This window comes from Lethenteron reissneri, chromosome 37 (assembly GCF_015708825.2).
Source record: "Lethenteron reissneri isolate LAM-NWPU_2019-01 chromosome 37, ASM1570882v1, whole genome shotgun sequence".
NCBI lineage: Eukaryota > Metazoa > Chordata > Hyperoartia > Petromyzontiformes > Petromyzontidae > Lethenteron > Lethenteron reissneri.
This window is the reverse complement of record NC_083815.1, coordinates 14,464,488-14,483,252: the sequence shown is the minus strand read 5'-3', so window position 1 is coordinate 14,483,252 and position 18,765 is coordinate 14,464,488. Positions and strand designations below refer to the sequence as shown.

The following is an 18,765-nucleotide window of genomic DNA, read 5'->3' as shown; positions in this document are numbered from 1 at the left end:
TTGAGAGCGTCACTGCTATGCCCTCCGCTGTTGTTGGAGGGCAACTGCCTACAATTCCCCAGCAGCATCCTTACGAGCCTCCTCCACAAAGGACGATTTTGACACTGCTGGTACTAGTCTTTGGCTAGTCCAGTCATCTCCACATCCTTCTTTATCACATCAGCCATCCGGCCAAACAGAAGCTGCTTGGGCATGCAGTGGCTGGACATGTGGGCTACATATCGCAGGTGTCCAGTGACGTATTAACTCCAATTGTGCTACCAATGTTGTATTAAGACGGCAAGAACTATCCACTCGGATCTCCTGCGGCGAGCGAAGCTCCGCCTTATTTAAGAAACACGGCGTTAGCTGCGACTATCCTTCGTAGCCTCACTCGGTGGTGTTGCCTTCCTCTATATATCATGTGTGTTGAGTACTTGTTGTAATGAAATTAAACCACAAGAGATGGGGAATGCTGTGACAAACCAAAAGCAATGGCTATTTTGTGACACTATCGGTGTACGAGGCTAAAGGCGTCAAAGCGCGACACCGGCGAATTTGTTTTAGCTACAGATGGCAGCGTACATTCAAACCCAGGATGCCAGTGGTACCAGCTCAGAGCTCTTGATGTGGCAAAGAAGCAACCTCCCCCGATACACCCAGCCACCTCCAAAAACCGCACTCAATCTTCACGATAAGTTAATTACAGTCTACAAAATATCTACCCACGTTATATGCGAGCTGTCTCACTAGAAACTAAACAAATCATCGGTGATGCTGCATGTCCCTTTCTCCACTGCACATAGATAATCTAATATTGTAACGTAATGAACGTTGCATATTACGTATTTTTTACACTTTAAGGTAGTGTTAATGATGAATGCGTTTGAGTTTTTTTTACATCACCTGCTCCTTGGCACACGGATCAACTTTGCTTCGATCAAGGAATTAAATAACACCCAACTGTATGATGTATGTATGCGCGTGCCACGGTGGCAAGATGTTAACTACCTTGTCTGGTATACAAGAGGTCGTGGGTTCGATCCTAACCCAGACGCCTGTATATTTGAAGTTTGCATGTTCTCCCCGTGCTCGTGTAGATGTTTTGCCGGGTCCTCCGGTTTTTCCCTCCACATTTAGAATGAACGTGCGTTTAGGAGTATCTGACTGCTTTAAAATTTACACGAGACAAGCCATTTCGTTGAGCTATCATTTGTGGCCAGGTCGCTTCTAAAAAAGAGCTACATAGCTCAGTGGGCCTTACTTGGTTAAAAAACAAAAGTGCATGTTGAACTTCACGTGTGGTGGGTTCGAGTGTGGGGTTTCCGACCTCTTCCACAACATCTGGCCAGCATCGGCGAGTAGGCCAAAATACTCTCTCGAGCTCCTTCGAGCGGAGACCCTTCTCTGTATGTACGTACGTTGAACTTCTTTCGTGACTCTTCTTGGTTCTTTCGGTAAAGTCACGTAGAAGGGAAATAATAAAATAATAAAAAATAAAACAAAATAAAATAATTCTCAAGTGAGAAAATAATAAAAATAAAACATGATAAAATAATTCTCACTTGAGAATTATTTTATTATGTTTTATTTTTATTATTATATTATTTCCCTTCTACGTGACTTTACCGAAAGAACCAAGAAGATGAATCCCTGCAGTCACGAAAGCTTTAGATCGAAATTATATCGCGCCGTTCGTAGCCAACCACGCTTCAGTGGTGCTGCGATGGCTGGGGTAGGGGGGGCTTCAGAGCGAGACCCACCTGCTGAATGTGCTGGAGTAGTAGCTGCGGTTCCCCGTCGCTCCCCCGTACGTCTTCCTGATGTCATCCTGAGTGATCTGCAACACGCAACACGGATGGGCCGAACAGATGACGGGTGGGAAATCGGCAACTGTGACAGTGTTGTTAGAGAGGGATATTCAATCTAATGTCATTAAATATTTATAGAGCGCCTTCAGCTCAAGGGTGCTTCATGCGGCTTACAAAACGGTGACAGAATATAATTATTAGTATGTATGTTAAATTTCCTTCACACTGTATGTAGCCAAGCGTGCTAATCGGAGGATGAGTTGACAGCCAGAGGGTATTTACGGATCACAAAATAGTAGGGGAGGGAAGGGAAGGTGGGGCGAGGGGAGGGAATAGAGAGAATGGGCAATGGAGGAGTGACGTGCGTGTGTGTGTGTACACTACACACCACTTATACAGATGAACATTACCAAACCGGTTATTTTCTATGGTCATGAAGGCGAGGCCTCTGAAATTTTTTGCGTAATTTATTCTCCTAGTCATATCCGAAGGGTGCAATGGCATAATGCGGTCATGAGATGAAGACATTTCCATTTGAAACTATTTAATAAAACATAATTCAACACAAGAACCATAAAAGCCTCTCAGAAAGCGATCTTACAGAACTACTGCGGAGGTGTTCACGGCTGTACTGTTGCAGCTCTCCGGCATGTTTCCGCGTTCTACCGCATGCTACTTCGGTGCAATGTCCGACGTTTCGCTCCACGTGCTGGAAGCTCGTTCAGGAAGCGAATTCAGTGTCGCGTGGGGTGAAACGTTGTCGGACATGATGCCGAACAACACGCGGTGCAACCCGAAAACGCACTGGAGAGCCATGCTATGGCAGAATTTGTCACAAGAGAAACAACACTGCAGTCTTCAGAGGTCAAATTTGCTCAATGCATTTCTCACCACAGGTGGGCGAGACCTGGATTAAAACCCAGGCCCCCAACGGGCAGCTCAGTGCCGACACGTGGCAACTGCTCTCTCTCCCTCTGAGAGCGGTTTTGTCCGCGCCGTGACGGCGAGAGCGCTCACCCTGTTGACGTGCTGGTCGTTGAAGCTGTACCACTGGCCGTCGCTGAATGACTTGATGTACGCGTAGTAGTGGCCGCCGGCCGCGCTGCCCGAGTGCACCATGATGGAGAAGAGCTCGTACACCCAGGGCCCCTGCTGCTCCAACCAGAAGGCACAGCAAACCAGGCCCGCCGCGTTAGCGCCCATCCCGCCACCGCCACTGGCGATGACTGCCATCGTCGCACGCATGTACGCTGAACTTCTTTCACACTGCACGTAGCCAACCATGCTAATCGGAGGTGCGGGTGACTTCACTGCGGTGTACAATTGGGTTTTGATCCTTCCGTGCGGACACTTGAGGGTTTTCACCAGGTACTTGTTCCCTGCTCCCACACACTCAATAGTTAATTATCCATAACCCCTTAAGCAGGTGCTTCCTTCTGAATGGTCTTCCGACTCGGTGAGAATTCCCTTTATTAATAAACAAGTAGAGTTGAACGTCCATTAATTATCCGGCGCGCGGTTATCCGGCTTCCAACATTATCCGGTGGTCCTGCGCTGATCCGGTGAAACCGGCAAAACCGCTCCAAAGGCTGTACCCAAGTCCTGCGATCGGCACCATGTACGTGGCAAAAAAAAAGTAGCTAGGCTTGATTTCAGTGTCAAATATTATACACGGTGCATTATTTCCAACCTCTGATGAGCACAGTTGGCTACGTACGGTGCTAAAGAAGTTCAACACTGCATACAACTTTAACAATTAAAATACTCCATGTATATACATTTTTTTAAATTAATAACTACAGTCATAAAAACGGAAGAAATTCAGCGCTATCCGGCAAAAAGTGTGCACGTAATTCGGCGTTCGCCGGAGCACCGGTCTACAGACTGCATCAGTCCGGTAATCGTCAAACACATGGGTGTTGAAACAAGAGTGTAGCACCTACATCACCCCATGAAGAGTCTTCAAGATTGGAGTGTTAAGTAAAGTACAGTAAATACAGCAACTTTTTCCAGTAGGAAATTTATTTTTGTCTATTCTTATGTTTATTTATGACAATTAAATTTAGTACAACAATTTAAACACACTAAAAAGCCATTCACACCTAAAAACATTATGTAAAACAAGTGCTAAATAAGCTATCTATATATAAATAAATACCTTAATCTGTATGTCTCAAAAACCTCAAGGGTACTTCCTGACAAAGTATAGAGCTGAGATTTGGTACATAGGTAGCATTTAGAACACAAACAACAAGAACAATCTGAAAATCCGAGATGTTTAATTTTAAGGCCCACAAATCTCGATTTTAAGTGCCCCATAAACATGTTCGAGCGTGACATTCAGAAACCGTTCTAAATATAAGATTGTGTTTTTTTCATTCGATAGAGCGTTAATCAGCGAATAAAAGTCAAGCGAGAAACATTCTTCTATATTTTATTGTTGTCATATTTCAAATTTTTTAAGTGGTTTTGAATGAAAAAATCCCCATTTTATGATGTTCAAATCTGAATAATTTGAAAAGGGTAAAAGATAATCCCCTCAGAGTATTAAGTTAATACATTTTTGTTCTAATAAAAAAAAGAATTAAATCTTCCAATTGCCTGGTCTCCGATCGGTATGTCTTTAAATATAAGAAATTGAATCAAGTCGTCAACAATTTTTTTCTTGGAAAAATACAAATTTTTGGAGTAGTTGTTAGTCTCTGATTGTAGATACAAATTTTAAAAAATCACATGAGATTAATTATTTATGAACTAGTTCTAAATAATGATGTGATTATTCGGCGTTTGTGAAAATCCAGCACCACCTTCCCTTCGAAGCCGCCGGATAATCGATGATCTACTACATTCTAAATTAAGGAAATGTGCACATGCCACCAACATTGCCACATAATTCTCGACAACACATCCAATTTTCACAGCAATGAGCACGTATTAATACAAAGACAGAGCACAACTCCAATGTAAAGCAATGAGTATGAATCACCATAGTACCTAACCATGTTTTTTTTTATCAAAATGTGTTGTAAGCTCATAGATTCTGCCAATACAAAAAAAAAGAATAACGCTGACATCAAACACGCACCAGAAGCGTGACGAGTCAAAATCTCTTTGATATCATGCACGTGCATTTCATCACGACGTGGTAAAATGTGTTGGGGCTACATGCGATACAAGATGTTTGCTCAAAGATGTCAAAACAAATTAACATCTGCTCATGGCGGGAAGCTGCCCTGGTTCAACGGCCAGCACATTTTACTTTCCATCAAGAGGAAATGCTGCGCAGGGATGATTGACCTAAAACTAAAGTACTTGTATTTTAACCAGGTAAGACACACTGAGCTCTACAGCTCTTTTTCAGAAGCGACCTGGCCATAAATGATAGCCCAACAAAGTGGCTCATCACGTGGAAATTTATAACGGCAACATTCTCCAAATGCACATTTTGTAAATGTGGAGGGGAAAAAATTAACCCGTAAAAACAAAGTTTTTCACTATAAATCCTTTATATGCGTGGCGGCTAGAGTCCTCTCGTCCTCTGGCTTGAGATGGCTGCCACCTATGGGTCAGATGATTGCCTGCCACCATTAAGCAATTGGTAATTAAATATAAAAAAAAATCCTAAAAAGCGTAACATTTTGGAAAATAAATTTCACGAAACTAAATTGTCACGCACAACGAGTCTGTGTGCAAAATGTCAGCTCGATTGGATCACGGGAAGTGGGTTAAAAAACGACACGGTCATAAGCGCGCAAGCAAGCAAGCAAGTGAACTTAACATAAAGGATTTAAAAATCGGAGGACCTGGAAAAAAGTTAACGCGACCACGGGAGGGGGAGGGAGAGAGAGAGACGCGCACACTCCAAATATACAGGTGTCGTCAGAGTCGGGATCAAACCCACGGCCTCCTGTAGACCAGGCGAGGTAGTAAACACTTCCTAGCCACCGCGGCGTGCCGGACAACGCTTCCCCCCCCACCCCTCACCTTGGCGAGAATGGGTTTGCAATTGCGCTCGCCCAGGCTGCTGTTTTCCAGGTCGATGCCCTCGTCCACGGCGTCTGCGTAGCTGAAATCCGTGAGCAGCTGGTCGCTGTGGCAACTGCCCTCGTTCTCTGCTCCGCTGTCCGCACAGCTGTCTGCCTGACCGCACTTCTGCGCAAAAACGCGGGGCCACACACACGCGGCGTGAGATTACCTGCACGTGCGACCACTGAACACACGCGCAGCGTGTGTGCATGTGGAATCAGAATTTTAAAAATTGAATTTAGGCTGGAGGAATCCGACAAGCTGTAAAAAGCTCTTTTACGCAGACGTCCGGCAGGGGCAGGTCAGAACGTGACAACAACAAACAACACAAACACACGGTAAGAGTGCAAAGTAGAGGAAAGGTAAACAAATCACTTAAAAATATACAAATTAAATGTAATTATTTTTATCTTACCAGGTAAGGCCCAGAGGTTTTAACTTATTTTTTTAGAAGCGACCTAACCACGAGTGATAGCTCAACAAAGTGGCTTCTCATGTAAACGCCATGTAGAACAACGCATAAGAAAATCAAGAATGTATCAAACGTAACATTTTATTAATTCGTCTTCTTTCAAGCGTTTGTCCACTGGGGTAGGGTCCCGCTTTCGGCGTTCTTTTTACTTTCCACTACTTCGATCCATCGCCTTCTCTCCAGGGTGACAACGGCACGCACTCTCTCTCTCATCGTGTCCTGAGCATTACCTCCTCATCGGGGGCCTCGATGAACGCGTTGAGGTCCAGGTGATCGGGAAAGGTCATGCGGTCGTTGAGCTTGATGCGGTGTAGCGTGGAGTAGTCAAAATCAAACCGCTTCAGCTGCAAGGACAGCAGGTACGGGAAGTAGAGGAACTCCAGGCCCTGCGGAAGCAGAGAACGGGAATCGCTCTCAGTAACACGCAACGGTAGTCGTTACTAACGCATGCTGGCACAGAGGAGGGCAGGTGGCGGCCTGTGTTAGTGTGACGCGAGCGCTGTGTCGTCAATCTGATTTGATTTACTTGTATCGTCTATATTCACGAATCAATCAAATATTTTCATCCTGGCGGCGCAAACGTGGTTGTTTGTTGAGCTGCAAACAAATAGCAGGGCCCTCAAGAGGGGATCGACAATCTGGACATTAAATGGATGATGGCTGATGACATCATTCTGGTAAGCACAAGGACACAAAAGGCCTTTAACCACATCTAAACCTCTTACCACAGCCTACCCTGCGTAAAGTAACCCATTATTTGAGTAAGAAAAATAATCTACATTATTTTGCGAGAAAATATGCTTGAAAACGAAACAGGAATAGGATTTGAGAACAAAATAGCAAAGTTGTGCAAACTTGTCGGGCTCACTTTACAGTGATAATACCACAGGAAAATCGAACATAAGGCAGAGGGGACACCGGAGTTCGTCTCACAATAATAACACACAGCCAGCCCTGTGGTGTTGTGATGAGAGTGCTTGAATAATAAAAGCAGGGTAGTGCAAGTTCAAAACCCGGGCGGGGGTGAACTTGACTCGCCACCCCTTTCCGAGACGATAAAATGACAGCTGCTTTAGTAGGAAGTCAACAGTGGTTATCTTGTTGATAAAAGCTGGCCCGCACCAGGGTAATGTGGAATTTCTACGATTGGCTCAGCAAGGTCAATGGAGATGAGCATCGCCCCCCATTGCTCGCTCTGACGTTCCATAATTCCAAGACAGATTACGTGGGAATAAGAAGTGTGCAGCCACTGAATTTGACGCTCGGCATAATGCAACGTCTCTATCAAGTATTCGGATTAGCACGGCAATAAGATTTCCACAACATAGAGACCCCTGTTCGAGTGTATCACGTGCTCTGTACACCTTACAATAAACAATGTGCAAAGTGGCTGCCTCGGTAAACTTATGCAATGAACGGCTGGTTCATTAGAATTAAATACAGGGCGTTTTACTGTCAATCATAGGAAGGACCTTCACATTTTGGCCAAATGGCCCTTTCTCTTGCAGAACAAGGCCAGTTCTACACAAAATGAGGGTAAATAACGGAAAAATATCACGGGAAGAATATATTACAATGCAAGGAGGGAGAACGGCATGTAAGTGATTTGTCTTGAGTGGTGTATGATGAAGAAACGGATACAAACTGGGGCTTATATTGTCTAGGGAAGACTCAAGAGATTTCCCAAGACAGCTTACCTGAACAAGAGGATCATCTTGGGATCATCCAAGGCAACCCTACTTAGAAGTTTATATGTGTGCTGAAACGGAAGAATCTTTCTTTCCTCTTGGTGACCGAAATAATAAATACGATTATTTTATTTCAAAATCAACTTTTTATTCATTCAACCAGGCCGTAAGCTCACCTTGTGGGCATCGCATTTCTTGCTGCAGCGCTCACAGAAGTACTGGTTGGTGCCATCCAGTGTCTCCGGCTGCACGAATGCCTGCAACGCCTCCTCCTGCCAGACAAAGAGCACGACCACAATGATGTCACTGCACAGCCCTTTACAGCAACAGGCCTGCTGCTTGCCACAAAAACCACCACATATCACTGAACAACCCTCGGCAGAAAACTCAAATTATGAACTAAAAACTATTTGTATTTTAAACAAGTGAGGCCCACTGAGCTATGTAGCTCTTTTCACACGCAACCTGGCCACAAGTGATTGCTCAACGAAGTGGCTTATCAATGTGGAAATTTATAGCAGCCAAATACTGCAAACGCACGTTTATAAAGCAACAGGCCTGCTCAACACAAACCACCATACTGCTGCACAGCCCTTTACAGCAACAGGCCTATACTCGTTGGTTCTTTCGGGAAAGTCACGTAGGTATCTACCTACCTACGTGACTTTACCGAAATAACCAAAGAGGATAGATTCCTGCAGTCACGAAAGCTTCAAATCAAGAAAAGCAATTAGAAGGTTACGAGTTTAAATCACAGTTGGGCGGTCAACATCTCCAAGGTTAACAAAACAAGTCCCCAGTGGGGGGTGCTTGTAATCTCCACCGCTGGCTCTGAGCCACCACCGAGGATGAGCGTCGCCCCAAGTGCTCGTTTGAGCAGGGACACACTTTGGGGCAAATTCTACTGTCGACAAAACTGCCGCATTTCATTATTCGCGAGGGATACGTTTTGAAGATGGTCGTGAATAGAAATATTGCCCTAAGCTATTAAATACAAAATAATTCTAATCACAATTTTATTTATTGGTCATAATAAACATAAAGTACATTTTAATAAATATTGAAGTAATAAATTATAGTTTGTAAATAGACTTACCTTAAATTATGATTATGCTATGCATCATTTTATATGATCACTTTATTGCGTCACATTCTCTCTCATCACTATCTCACCACTTTCATTCTCTCTCTCTCTCAATGCAGCCATGTAGAGTTCCAGATGCAATTCGAGGATAGCCAAAATCTGGGATAGCAAGTTCGTGAATAACCGACACGCTTATTGGTAAACGACGTTGGCGGCAACAACGGAAGCTCACCACGCTAGAGTACGCCTGGTTGGAGCCAAACGGCCGGATGGCGAGAGGGATGTCGAGGTAGGTGTCCAGACGGGAGCTCTCGTGGCCGCACTCCAAGCAGCGTACGTAGTCCTTCAGCTGGCCTTGGTACAGCACGTTGATCAGATTCGCCTGGTCGAGTGGGAGGCGAAGAGCGCACATGATCAACACCGCAGACTGGCACGTCTTCTTCTCCCTTCGTATGGCTAATGTAGACGCAAAGCAAAGACTACAATTTCACACACAGGTGGTCAAAGCCATATAACCGCGCCAGGAGCAGGGGAGGGAATCGCTGTGATGCCTCCTTCGTATTTGTAAATGTGGCATTGTGTCGTGATATGCTGTACGGTCTGTTCTGGATGACCACAGTCGCACATTGGAGAGTTTTCAACTGTACGGGAATGTAATGGAGTAAAAGATGGCAGCCTTCGCATGGCAAATATCATCAACGCGGCGACCAAACATCGATCATTCATCTCCCAGCCTCCAGAGCAACAATACACCGGCACGTAAATAAAATCGATTGTACGTAAATGTAATATATCTCTTATCTTGGAAAGTGTCATAGAGTCTTGTGGCTGTTTTTCAGGAATATATAACATTGATAGACTTGGCCAATACCTTGTAAATGTATGTTTTTTTCAGGGGGTGAGAGGAAACACAATAGGGGGTAGAGCTGGTGCATCTGCAGGTCATCTCAGTCAGTCAACCCATGGCACCCGGGTCTGTCCCATAATCTCCTGTCAGCGAGCCTTCGACACTTCACGTGGTCTCAAAGTGCACCTGGCCTGGCACAGGTGCTGTGGTGGCACCACCGTCACTTTGTGGTGAATGGCGGCTATTGGTATTGGAGAGGAAACCGGAGTGCGCTAAGAAAACCCACAGGGGGCCGTGAACCCCCTTGATTTACTGCCATCTCCTGGTCATCGAGCTGCCTCCAAAGCACTACATGACACACGCGGGCTGTCACGTTACATTCATGTATTGATGCTGAGAGCAGGAAGAAAATCCATGACCATGCATTCAAAAGCATGCATACATGCATCCAAGCAAAAACCCACGTGTGAGCAAACTGCTGAGAATTGGCACCATTGTGTGATATATGGCACAATGCAGCAATTAACAGCGGTACGAGCGCTCTACGCCTAAGGTAAATGAGGAATTTAAACTGTTCACTGCAAAGTGAAGGCACCCGCTTAATTGTAGGTACCCCAATTCCAGCGTGTAGGCAAGAGTTAGAATTGGCCGGTATTTCAAATGAAAAAGACGGTTCTTGACTCTGATCGTGGGCCACAACATTGATATATTTTAAAGCTCGTTATACAAAGCTAACAAACACAAGGGGTGATGTGTTGCATCTGGGAGGAGCGGTGTCATACCTGCTCCGTGTTCTTCCACTTCTGCTCCAAGGCATCGAACATGACTCGACACAACTCCTGGACATCGTGCTGCTGCCAAGCTGAAAACAAAAGCAGCATGAAAAGCCTCGCAGAGCCGTTCGTTCATCTGAACCTTATTGGGGTTAACCCTGAAAGTCAAGGTGTCATCACAGCCATCGATGGCACGACACCTCACCAATGCTTCATTCCGGCTGCTGGCATGCTCAGTTGTTTCATAGTTGGCACCGAAATTCCAAGGTTTGATCTTCCAATATCCCACTAATCTAGCTTAAGGTCTTCGCTCTGGTCACTGACCTCTGGTTGACACAGCAATGCCTATGTTGGTAACGTGTCCTCTTCCATCCTGTACACGTGCCCCCCCCCCCCCAACCCATTCATTGCAACTTTCTGATTATATCATGTACGTATGGTTAACTTCTTTCATACCGTACGTAGTCAACCGTGCTAATCGGAGGTGCGGGGGGAAGGACAACAAACTAAACACAAAAAGCAGTTTGAAAGAAAACATCAAACACAGATGTGCTTAATGCGTGTCACATTGCTCTCCGTGTTTATTGCAGAAAAGTGCTGCTGTATGGGGGGTGTTACGTAACGTCGTGTATCACAAATGTGGCAATTTTAGTTTTTTTATGTTGTTGTTTAATCGATGCCAAATACGAGAAATACGAGGAATACGAGACGGCAAAAGGCGTGGCCCCGCCACCAAGATGAACTGCTACCCTGTCTCTCTGCAAGCAGCTCTGGCATAAAACCGGCAAAAAAATTATAGTATTATTGTATCAGATAATATTTACTGGGTAATATATATATTTTTGACAAGATCCTAATTGGTGTGCATCCTGCCCACCTCTCTTCTTTCATCACTGCTCTACCTTCTCATCGCACCCTCCCTCAACTCCGGTGACGAGAAACACTCACGTCAAAACTCTGCTTGACAACAGCCGACTATCCCAATCCTCCCCCCTCATTCCCTCCCTCCCTTCTCATTCCCTCCCTCCCTTCTCATTCCCTCCCTCCCTTCTCATTCCCTCCCTCCCTTCTCATTCCCTCCCTCCCTTCTCATTCCCTCCCTCCCTTCTCATTCCCTCCCTCCCTTCTCATTCCCTCCCTCCCTTCTCATTCCCTCCCTCCCTTCTCATTCCCTCCCTCCCTTCTCATTCCCTCCCTCCCTTCTCATTCCCTCCCTCCCTTCTCATTCCCTCCCTCCCTTCTCATTCCCTCCCTCCCTTCTCATTCCCTCCCTCCCTTCTCATTCCCTCCCTCCCTTCTCATTCCCTCCCTCCCTTCTCATTCCCTCCCTCCCTTCTCATTCCCTCCCTCCCTTCTCATTCCCTCCCTCCCTTCTCATTCCCTCCCTCCCTTCTCATTCCCTCCCTCCCTCATTCCCTCCCCCCTCATTCCCTCCCTCCCCTCATTCCCTCCCTCCCCTCATTCCCTCCCTCCCCTCATTCCCTCCTCCCCTCATTCCCTCCCTCCCCTCATTCCCTCCCTCCCCTCATTCCCTCCCTCCCCTCATTCCCTCCCTCCCCTCATTCCCTCCCTCCCCTCATTCCCTCCCTCCCCTCATTCCCTCCCTCCCCTCATTCCCTCCCTCCCCTCATTCCCTCCCTCCCTCATCCGCTCCCTCCCTCATTCCCTCCCTCCCTCATTCCCTCCCTCCCCTCATTCCCTCCCTCCCCTCATTCCCTCCCTCCCCTCATTCCCTCCCTCCCCTCATTCCCTCCCTCCCCTCATTCCCTCCCTCCCCTCATTCCCTCCCTCCCCTCATTCCCTCCCTCCCCTCATTCCCTCCCTCCCCTCATTCCCCCCCTCCCCTCATTCCCTCCCTCCCCTCATTCCCTCCCTCCCTCATTCCCTCCCTCCCTCCCTCATTCCCTCCCTCCCTCATTCCCTCCCTCCCCTCATTCCCTCCCTCCCCTCATTCCCTCCCTCCCTCCCTCATTCCCTCCCTCCCCTCATTCCCTCCCTCCCCTCATTCCCTCCCTCCCCTCATTCCCTCCCTCCCCTCATTCCCTCCCTCCCCTCATTCCCTCCCTCCCTCCCTCATTCCCTCCCTTCCTCATTCCCCCCCTCCCTCATCCCCCCCCCTCCCTCATTCCCTCCCTTCCTCATCCCATCCCTCCCCTCATTCCCTCCCTCCCTCATTCATTCCCTCCCTCCCCTCATTTGCTCCCTCCCTCCCTCATTCCCTCCCTCATTCCGTTCCCTCCCTCCCTCCTCCTCACCTTCACTGCTGTCCCAGCCGAAGCTGCGCGTGAGATCGGTGGTCTCGACGGCGCGCTTGCGGCTCGTCTGCAGCTGCACAAAGAGCCTCTGCAGCTGGAAGGGGATGGACTTGTCCCCCTCCTCTTCTGAGCCGTCAAACTCCCACCTTGTGGCACAAAAGAACGCGGCGGCACAACGGGAGTTGGGCGCGAGTTCAAAACGATCAACGTCCCTGGCACCGACGAGGGAACCGTCGCCAGGGGCGTGTGGAGGGGGAAATGCCTGCCGCGATGCTTTTAAGGTGACCCAAAAATATTAAATGACCCCCTAATGGCATTTTTTTCTTTCAATTATTAACCGTTCCCAGTTGGAACAACAACAAAAATAATGAAGTTAAATTAAGATGTAAAAATAAATTTAACACTGAAAAAAATCACGAAAACTCTTACTGTTATCATATTATCAATAAAAAAATATAACCAATTTGCTGCCACACAAACCCCTCTTATTCGCAATGGCCTGTTCCCAATATCACGGCTGAATACGAAGAATTACGCCTGCCTGCTACGTGTTCGTGCTATCCAGTCAATTACAACACAAGAAACAAACAAATTGACAGCAGAACACACCAGTGCGCGACGCTCGTTACGCAAGTAAGCGTGGGATCAACCTCACGCCAAAGTATTCATAAACCCGAATGCAAAACTCTCCGAGGTCATTGCACTCAGTAAAATTGTGACGGCATCTGCCAAGTGGCGCGTGATTAGACACACATGTTACAGCAAGAAGTTACAGAACTCCCATTGGCTCGCATTGTCACATCCATTCATGTCATGTGCGGGCAAAGCGGGAGTCTCGCCCTTCACGCACCAATGTCAAACTTTTCCGTAAATAAGTTCTCGAAGACATCCCGAACAGATCTCGCACAGTGCTGATGATAGCTCGTCAAATTGACGCACAATTAATGGATTGGATAATGTGGGGGAATTCATTTTTCCAGCAGTGGAAGAGTAAATGATGATAACATTTAATTTATTACATGCATTTAGTCATGGGACGATTGCTACTTTTTTTTATCCATTTTGCCGAATTAATTTGCGGAGCGTCTGTAATTTAAACTCTTGGGAGCTCGAACCACCCGGCACCATTTTCCAGCATCGGTAGCTCAAGGCTCAAAGTGCCTGCAATCGCATCGGCCAAGCCACCATCGTTGCAAGAGAAACCACGTGGACGAGCAAAGGTTGGCCACTTACTTGTAGAGGGCATTGCGGAACTCGGGGGTCATGTACAGGGTCTGCAGGAGGCTGTTCAGATAGCAGGTCATGGCCTGATTAACCAGGCCCACATAGCCTGGAAAAGGCAAATACAACGATCAGGCCAATCGTCAACATTCAAAAGAAAATATTCCTCACTGAATACCCTTTCCGACGTGAACCTATAGGTGATCCCCGTTGGGAGACGTTCTAAAAATGCCACAGAGACCACCTATCCATAGTAAGTGGTGTTGTTTGGTATCATCGTCAATGGTACATTAATTTAACACATAGGCTTTCGCGACCAATATTATCCATAAGAGGTTTTTGTAGTTAGATCGCGTGAATATAAATGCATCATTAAACCCCTCACCACCCGACACAGCCAATTAGTAAGGTTTGTTACGTAAAGAAAACATGCAAATTCGTTACTAGATCAGCACACTGGTGTGTTGGAAAGTAATCCCACAACATTTACAATTCAGAGTAGGACGTTTCGCCAATAATTACAACTAGCATTATCAACTCTGGCTGCCTACGTGACTTTACCTAAAGAACCAAGAATATGAATCCCTGCAGTCACGAAAGCTTTAAATAAAAATGTAAGAGCAGGTTTATTGCTTTGGACGTTTCTGTGTTTGTGGCAAACCGGTAAACGGTGTTCACCGTGTATTTTCCAGGCGGTTACCAGCAATGCACAAAAACATAAATAGACTTTAACAGCCCCAACAACAACACGCCGAAAGTACACAGCTGCGTTGCAGCAGAGGGCATCCATACGGCACCGCAGGGTGACCTGCAGCTGCCAGGGCGTGGAGATATGCATCGCACTGAGCTATTGCCAACTGTGCTGGGTGGCAAGCTCTGATAGGGCGTGGTGGGGTTGGCAGGCAGCTGCATTTAACAGGGTATAGTAAAGGGTGTAGTAAACAGTATGAAGCAGAGCGGTGGCGTAGTGATAAGCACATTCGTGCTATTAACTAGGTGACATTGACTTTGATGCCCAGCCGTGATTAACACCAGTGGCGAGTGATATCTAAACTAAAAATAAACTTTTTTTTTTACCTTGTAAGGCCCACTCAAATATATAGCGCTTTTTCTCAGAAGCGACCTGCTCACAAATAACAGCTCAACGAAGTATCTTATCACGTGGAAATGTATCGCAGCCAAATACTCTAAAACGCATGTTTCAAATTTGAAGGGAAAAACCGGAGGGCCTGGAGGAAAATCAACGTTATCACGGGGAGAACGTGCACACTCCAAATATACAGCAGCAGGCGTCAGTCAGGGTTGGGATCGAACCCACGACCTCCTGCACACAAGGCGAGGTAGTTAGCATCTTGCCGCGGTGGCTTTCCCTTTGTCTCTCTGATCTCTGGGTCCCATTGCGTTGCCCATGCCTGTAACCTCCAACTTTTACTCCTCCATCCTGGCACAGCCAAAAGCATTATCAACAATAGTTTATATATATAGTATTTAGCAAGGTCAAGTGTGTCATTATAGCAATAAAGTGACATCACTGTGAAGTAACTTGCATACTTTGTAATATACAATCTGGGATTTTAAAGTATTTTATTTCTCACGAACGAATAGTTAAACGAATGGTGGAGAGCCTGGTGGGACACAGCCCTAGGTGTGTATAATATCTACGTGATAATTCAGTTTAAAATGTAGCATTTAACTTTAAATAGCTTAACCTGACACACTTGTACATTCGACTTTGTTTAAAGATCGCTTCCCAAACATGGGCAGCATAGGGTGGCAGAATAGAGACTTGAGGGGTGGATGGAATCAAATAATTTAATTCTTGAGTGGCCCATCCGAAGTCGACTGGACATCTGTGAAAAAGAGCTTTATAGCTTCATCAGATTCCGCCATTATAAATCAAGATGCTGATTCTGAAGTCGCCCTTGCAAAGAGGCAATGCATTGCTTGTCTCAGTGGGCCTGTGCATCGTCATCTCTCTCCTGGTTAAACAATGGAGTCTGCTATGGGAACACGAATGATTGGAACTCGGCTTGTTTCTTGCTTTAGTCAGGCTCCAGCTCAAGTCCAGTCCGAATACTAAACTATTTATTTTACCAGGTAAGGCCCAAATCAGAAACATAGCGCTTTTTCTCAGACGCAACCTGGTCACAAATAATAGCTCAACGAAGTATCTTATCACGTGGAAATTTATCGCGGCGAAATACTCCAAAAGCATGTTTCTAAATGTGCTGGGAAAAACTGGAAGATCCGGAGAAAAATCCACGTGACCACAGGGAGAGAAAACATGCAAACTCCAAATATACAGGCATCAGGGTCAGCTCCAGCATACCAGGGACGAGGGATTTAACATCACAGCAGTGGATTGAACAAAACGCTGAAAAGCGCACAGTAAATTACATGGTGCACCATGGTTACCGGTCTCAGACTTGCAGAGGACTCCATAAGCAGGGCCGGCGGGATCGTTGGCGCAGGTTGCGACGCTCTCGCTGGGAGGAGAGCCCGTCACCTTCTCGTGGCCGTTCTCGTCCACGCCGCCGCCTCCACCGCCGGGCCCCTTCGTACCCCCAGAGTCATCCTGAGAACGGTGCCACAAACTCGAATCCTCCAATTAACCGCATAAGTACGTATGTAGAACTTCTTTCGCAGTGCGGCGAGGAGTCAATCCTATCGATACCATTGTCGTCGCCCTGCCTCCATAAATCCAACTCGCCGTCCCCGTCAGGCGAGATTGGCAACGGCATGGGGGGGGGGCATCTAAAAGTGGTGGCTAAGAGACTCTTAATCTGTGGGTCTTTCGGTAAAGCCACGTAGATAGAAAAAATAATCAAGAGATAATAACAATATCACGATGTTTCGATCGCAACACAAGTTTAGTGACATATGACGTCACTACTATGTCGGGACTGTACGAGCGTAATCCAAATGCTGCATCTGCCAACCTTAATTTCACTTGGGTACACAGCAAGCACGAACATTTAGGTCACCGACTACCCATCAGCCTTCGGGAATCTTTGACGAATCTTTTCCAGCAGCACTCGTTTAAAACGGTTTTGTCTGAAAGTCTCATTTGGCTGAGTGTGGTCTGGAAAAAAACATACAAGCCATGCTACGGTGATGTGACTCGGGATGTCGAAACCGGTCCAGCGTTTGCACTGCGGAAACAAAAAGTGCTAGAACACCATGTTTTAGAAGGTCCCGTTGGTTGATGGGACGAACACGAAATTTAATTTAATTCCAAAGATGTTGGGTTTGGACTCACTGAACAGCGCTGTTCACGGAATGGATTCAGAACCAGGAAGGCGAACTCACAGGTGGAGGTTGCGGAGCCGGAAGAGGTTGTATCCCATTCTTGTCGGTCAGGTGCAGATAATTCTTCTTTCCTTCGGCAAAGCCAGCATCCTTCAGGGACTCCTCCGACTCTCCATTCAATGGTTCCTGTTCGCACCAAACATCGGCACAGGAATCACGTTTGTTAAAAAACAACACGACTCCTTTAATCGTTTGAAACATGTAGTCACTCACCACACCACCACTCATTCATGCATGCCGATAACTCAATATTTAGACCATATACTCAGATATAATGTATGCAAGGCCAAATCAAGATTATTTATTTGCTCAAACGAACAAAAGAGTGGTGCTCATCCCAACTCCTGACCTTCGGTGTGGGAATTTCCACACCACAGATTAAAACTCACAACTTAAAGGCTTTGGGGTTGGCACTCCGGCAAAATGCCTAATCAGATATCTGGTATTTGCCCAAACAGTGAAATTCAAAGGTGATCCATACACTGCAGCACCCCCCCTCTATAATCTGATGGATTGTGAGGATTCAAAGTAACGATTATATTCAGGAAACAGCATTTTTTTGTCCGCATTTTTACCGTTTCGTGTGTAATTCTTTTGGTTATTGCGTCTAATTTTTCCAGCCGAATTCGCTTTGTTAGCCAATACATAACATTTCCATGATAGATGCATCAATTGCAAACGTTTCGATGCATGTAACATGAGCGTAAAGTGGGAATTTAACGGATTACCTTTCCATGACCGCTAGAGGTGTTAACAATTCACCACAATCACTCCTCGCTCACCATTGTGAGTCAACAAATTGTCGTGATTGAGAGGTGCGATTTGATATGAGATTCAATATGTTTTTCCATCTCGTGTTTACTACCCCATGAGTATTGTTTCTTATTATTCCATCTCATTCGTAGCTTCGTCACTCCCTTAGGCTAAATGTAACATTGGCAAATAATCCCCCGAAATCAAAAACAATGATTCTTTGACATGCGACTCCACGCTTTTAAGGATCAATATTCATCAATGAATGAATGTATGTGTGTATGTATGCATGCATGCACTGTTACACCCACTATTCAGTGCACTCCTAATTGTAAAACCGCATGACAGTGTTGTCAAGCGTTTTCAATGGAGTGAGTGGCAGCGAAGAGAAGGGGACGCGTCCGAGAGGACGTCCGCTACGGAGCAGGGGCGATGTACAGGCGCTCAGTGGACAGTCACTACACGGTGGCAAGTTTCTAACTACCTCGCCTGGTATGAAGGAGGTGGTGGGTTCAATCCCGACCCTGACGCCTGTATATTTGGAGTT

The 18,765-nt window shown here is 46.2% G+C and overlaps 1 protein-coding gene across 4 annotated transcripts in view; it reads right to left on the bottom strand.

Annotated features, from left to right (window-relative positions):
• The window catches only part of USP47 (ubiquitin specific peptidase 47), an 80,106-nt gene that overhangs the window by 21,823 nt on the left and 39,518 nt on the right, over positions 1 to 18,765 (bottom strand). For all 4 annotated transcript variants that reach the window (XM_061566815.1, XM_061566816.1, XM_061566817.1 and 1 more), the window contains 11 exons: positions 17,466 to 17,591; positions 16,572 to 16,731; positions 14,169 to 14,265; positions 12,936 to 13,081; positions 10,690 to 10,769; positions 9,293 to 9,442; positions 8,153 to 8,248; positions 6,519 to 6,674; positions 5,775 to 5,942; positions 2,808 to 2,942; positions 1,743 to 1,819 (listed from right to left, as the gene is read on the bottom strand). In XM_061566815.1, the coding sequence (XP_061422799.1) occupies positions 1,743 to 1,819; positions 2,808 to 2,942; positions 5,775 to 5,942; positions 6,519 to 6,674; positions 8,153 to 8,248; positions 9,293 to 9,442; positions 10,690 to 10,769; positions 12,936 to 13,081; positions 14,169 to 14,265; positions 16,572 to 16,731; positions 17,466 to 17,591 (1,391 nt within the window). The remainder of the gene's footprint in view (positions 1 to 1,742; positions 1,820 to 2,807; positions 2,943 to 5,774; positions 5,943 to 6,518; positions 6,675 to 8,152; positions 8,249 to 9,292; positions 9,443 to 10,689; positions 10,770 to 12,935; positions 13,082 to 14,168; positions 14,266 to 16,571; positions 16,732 to 17,465; positions 17,592 to 18,765) is intronic.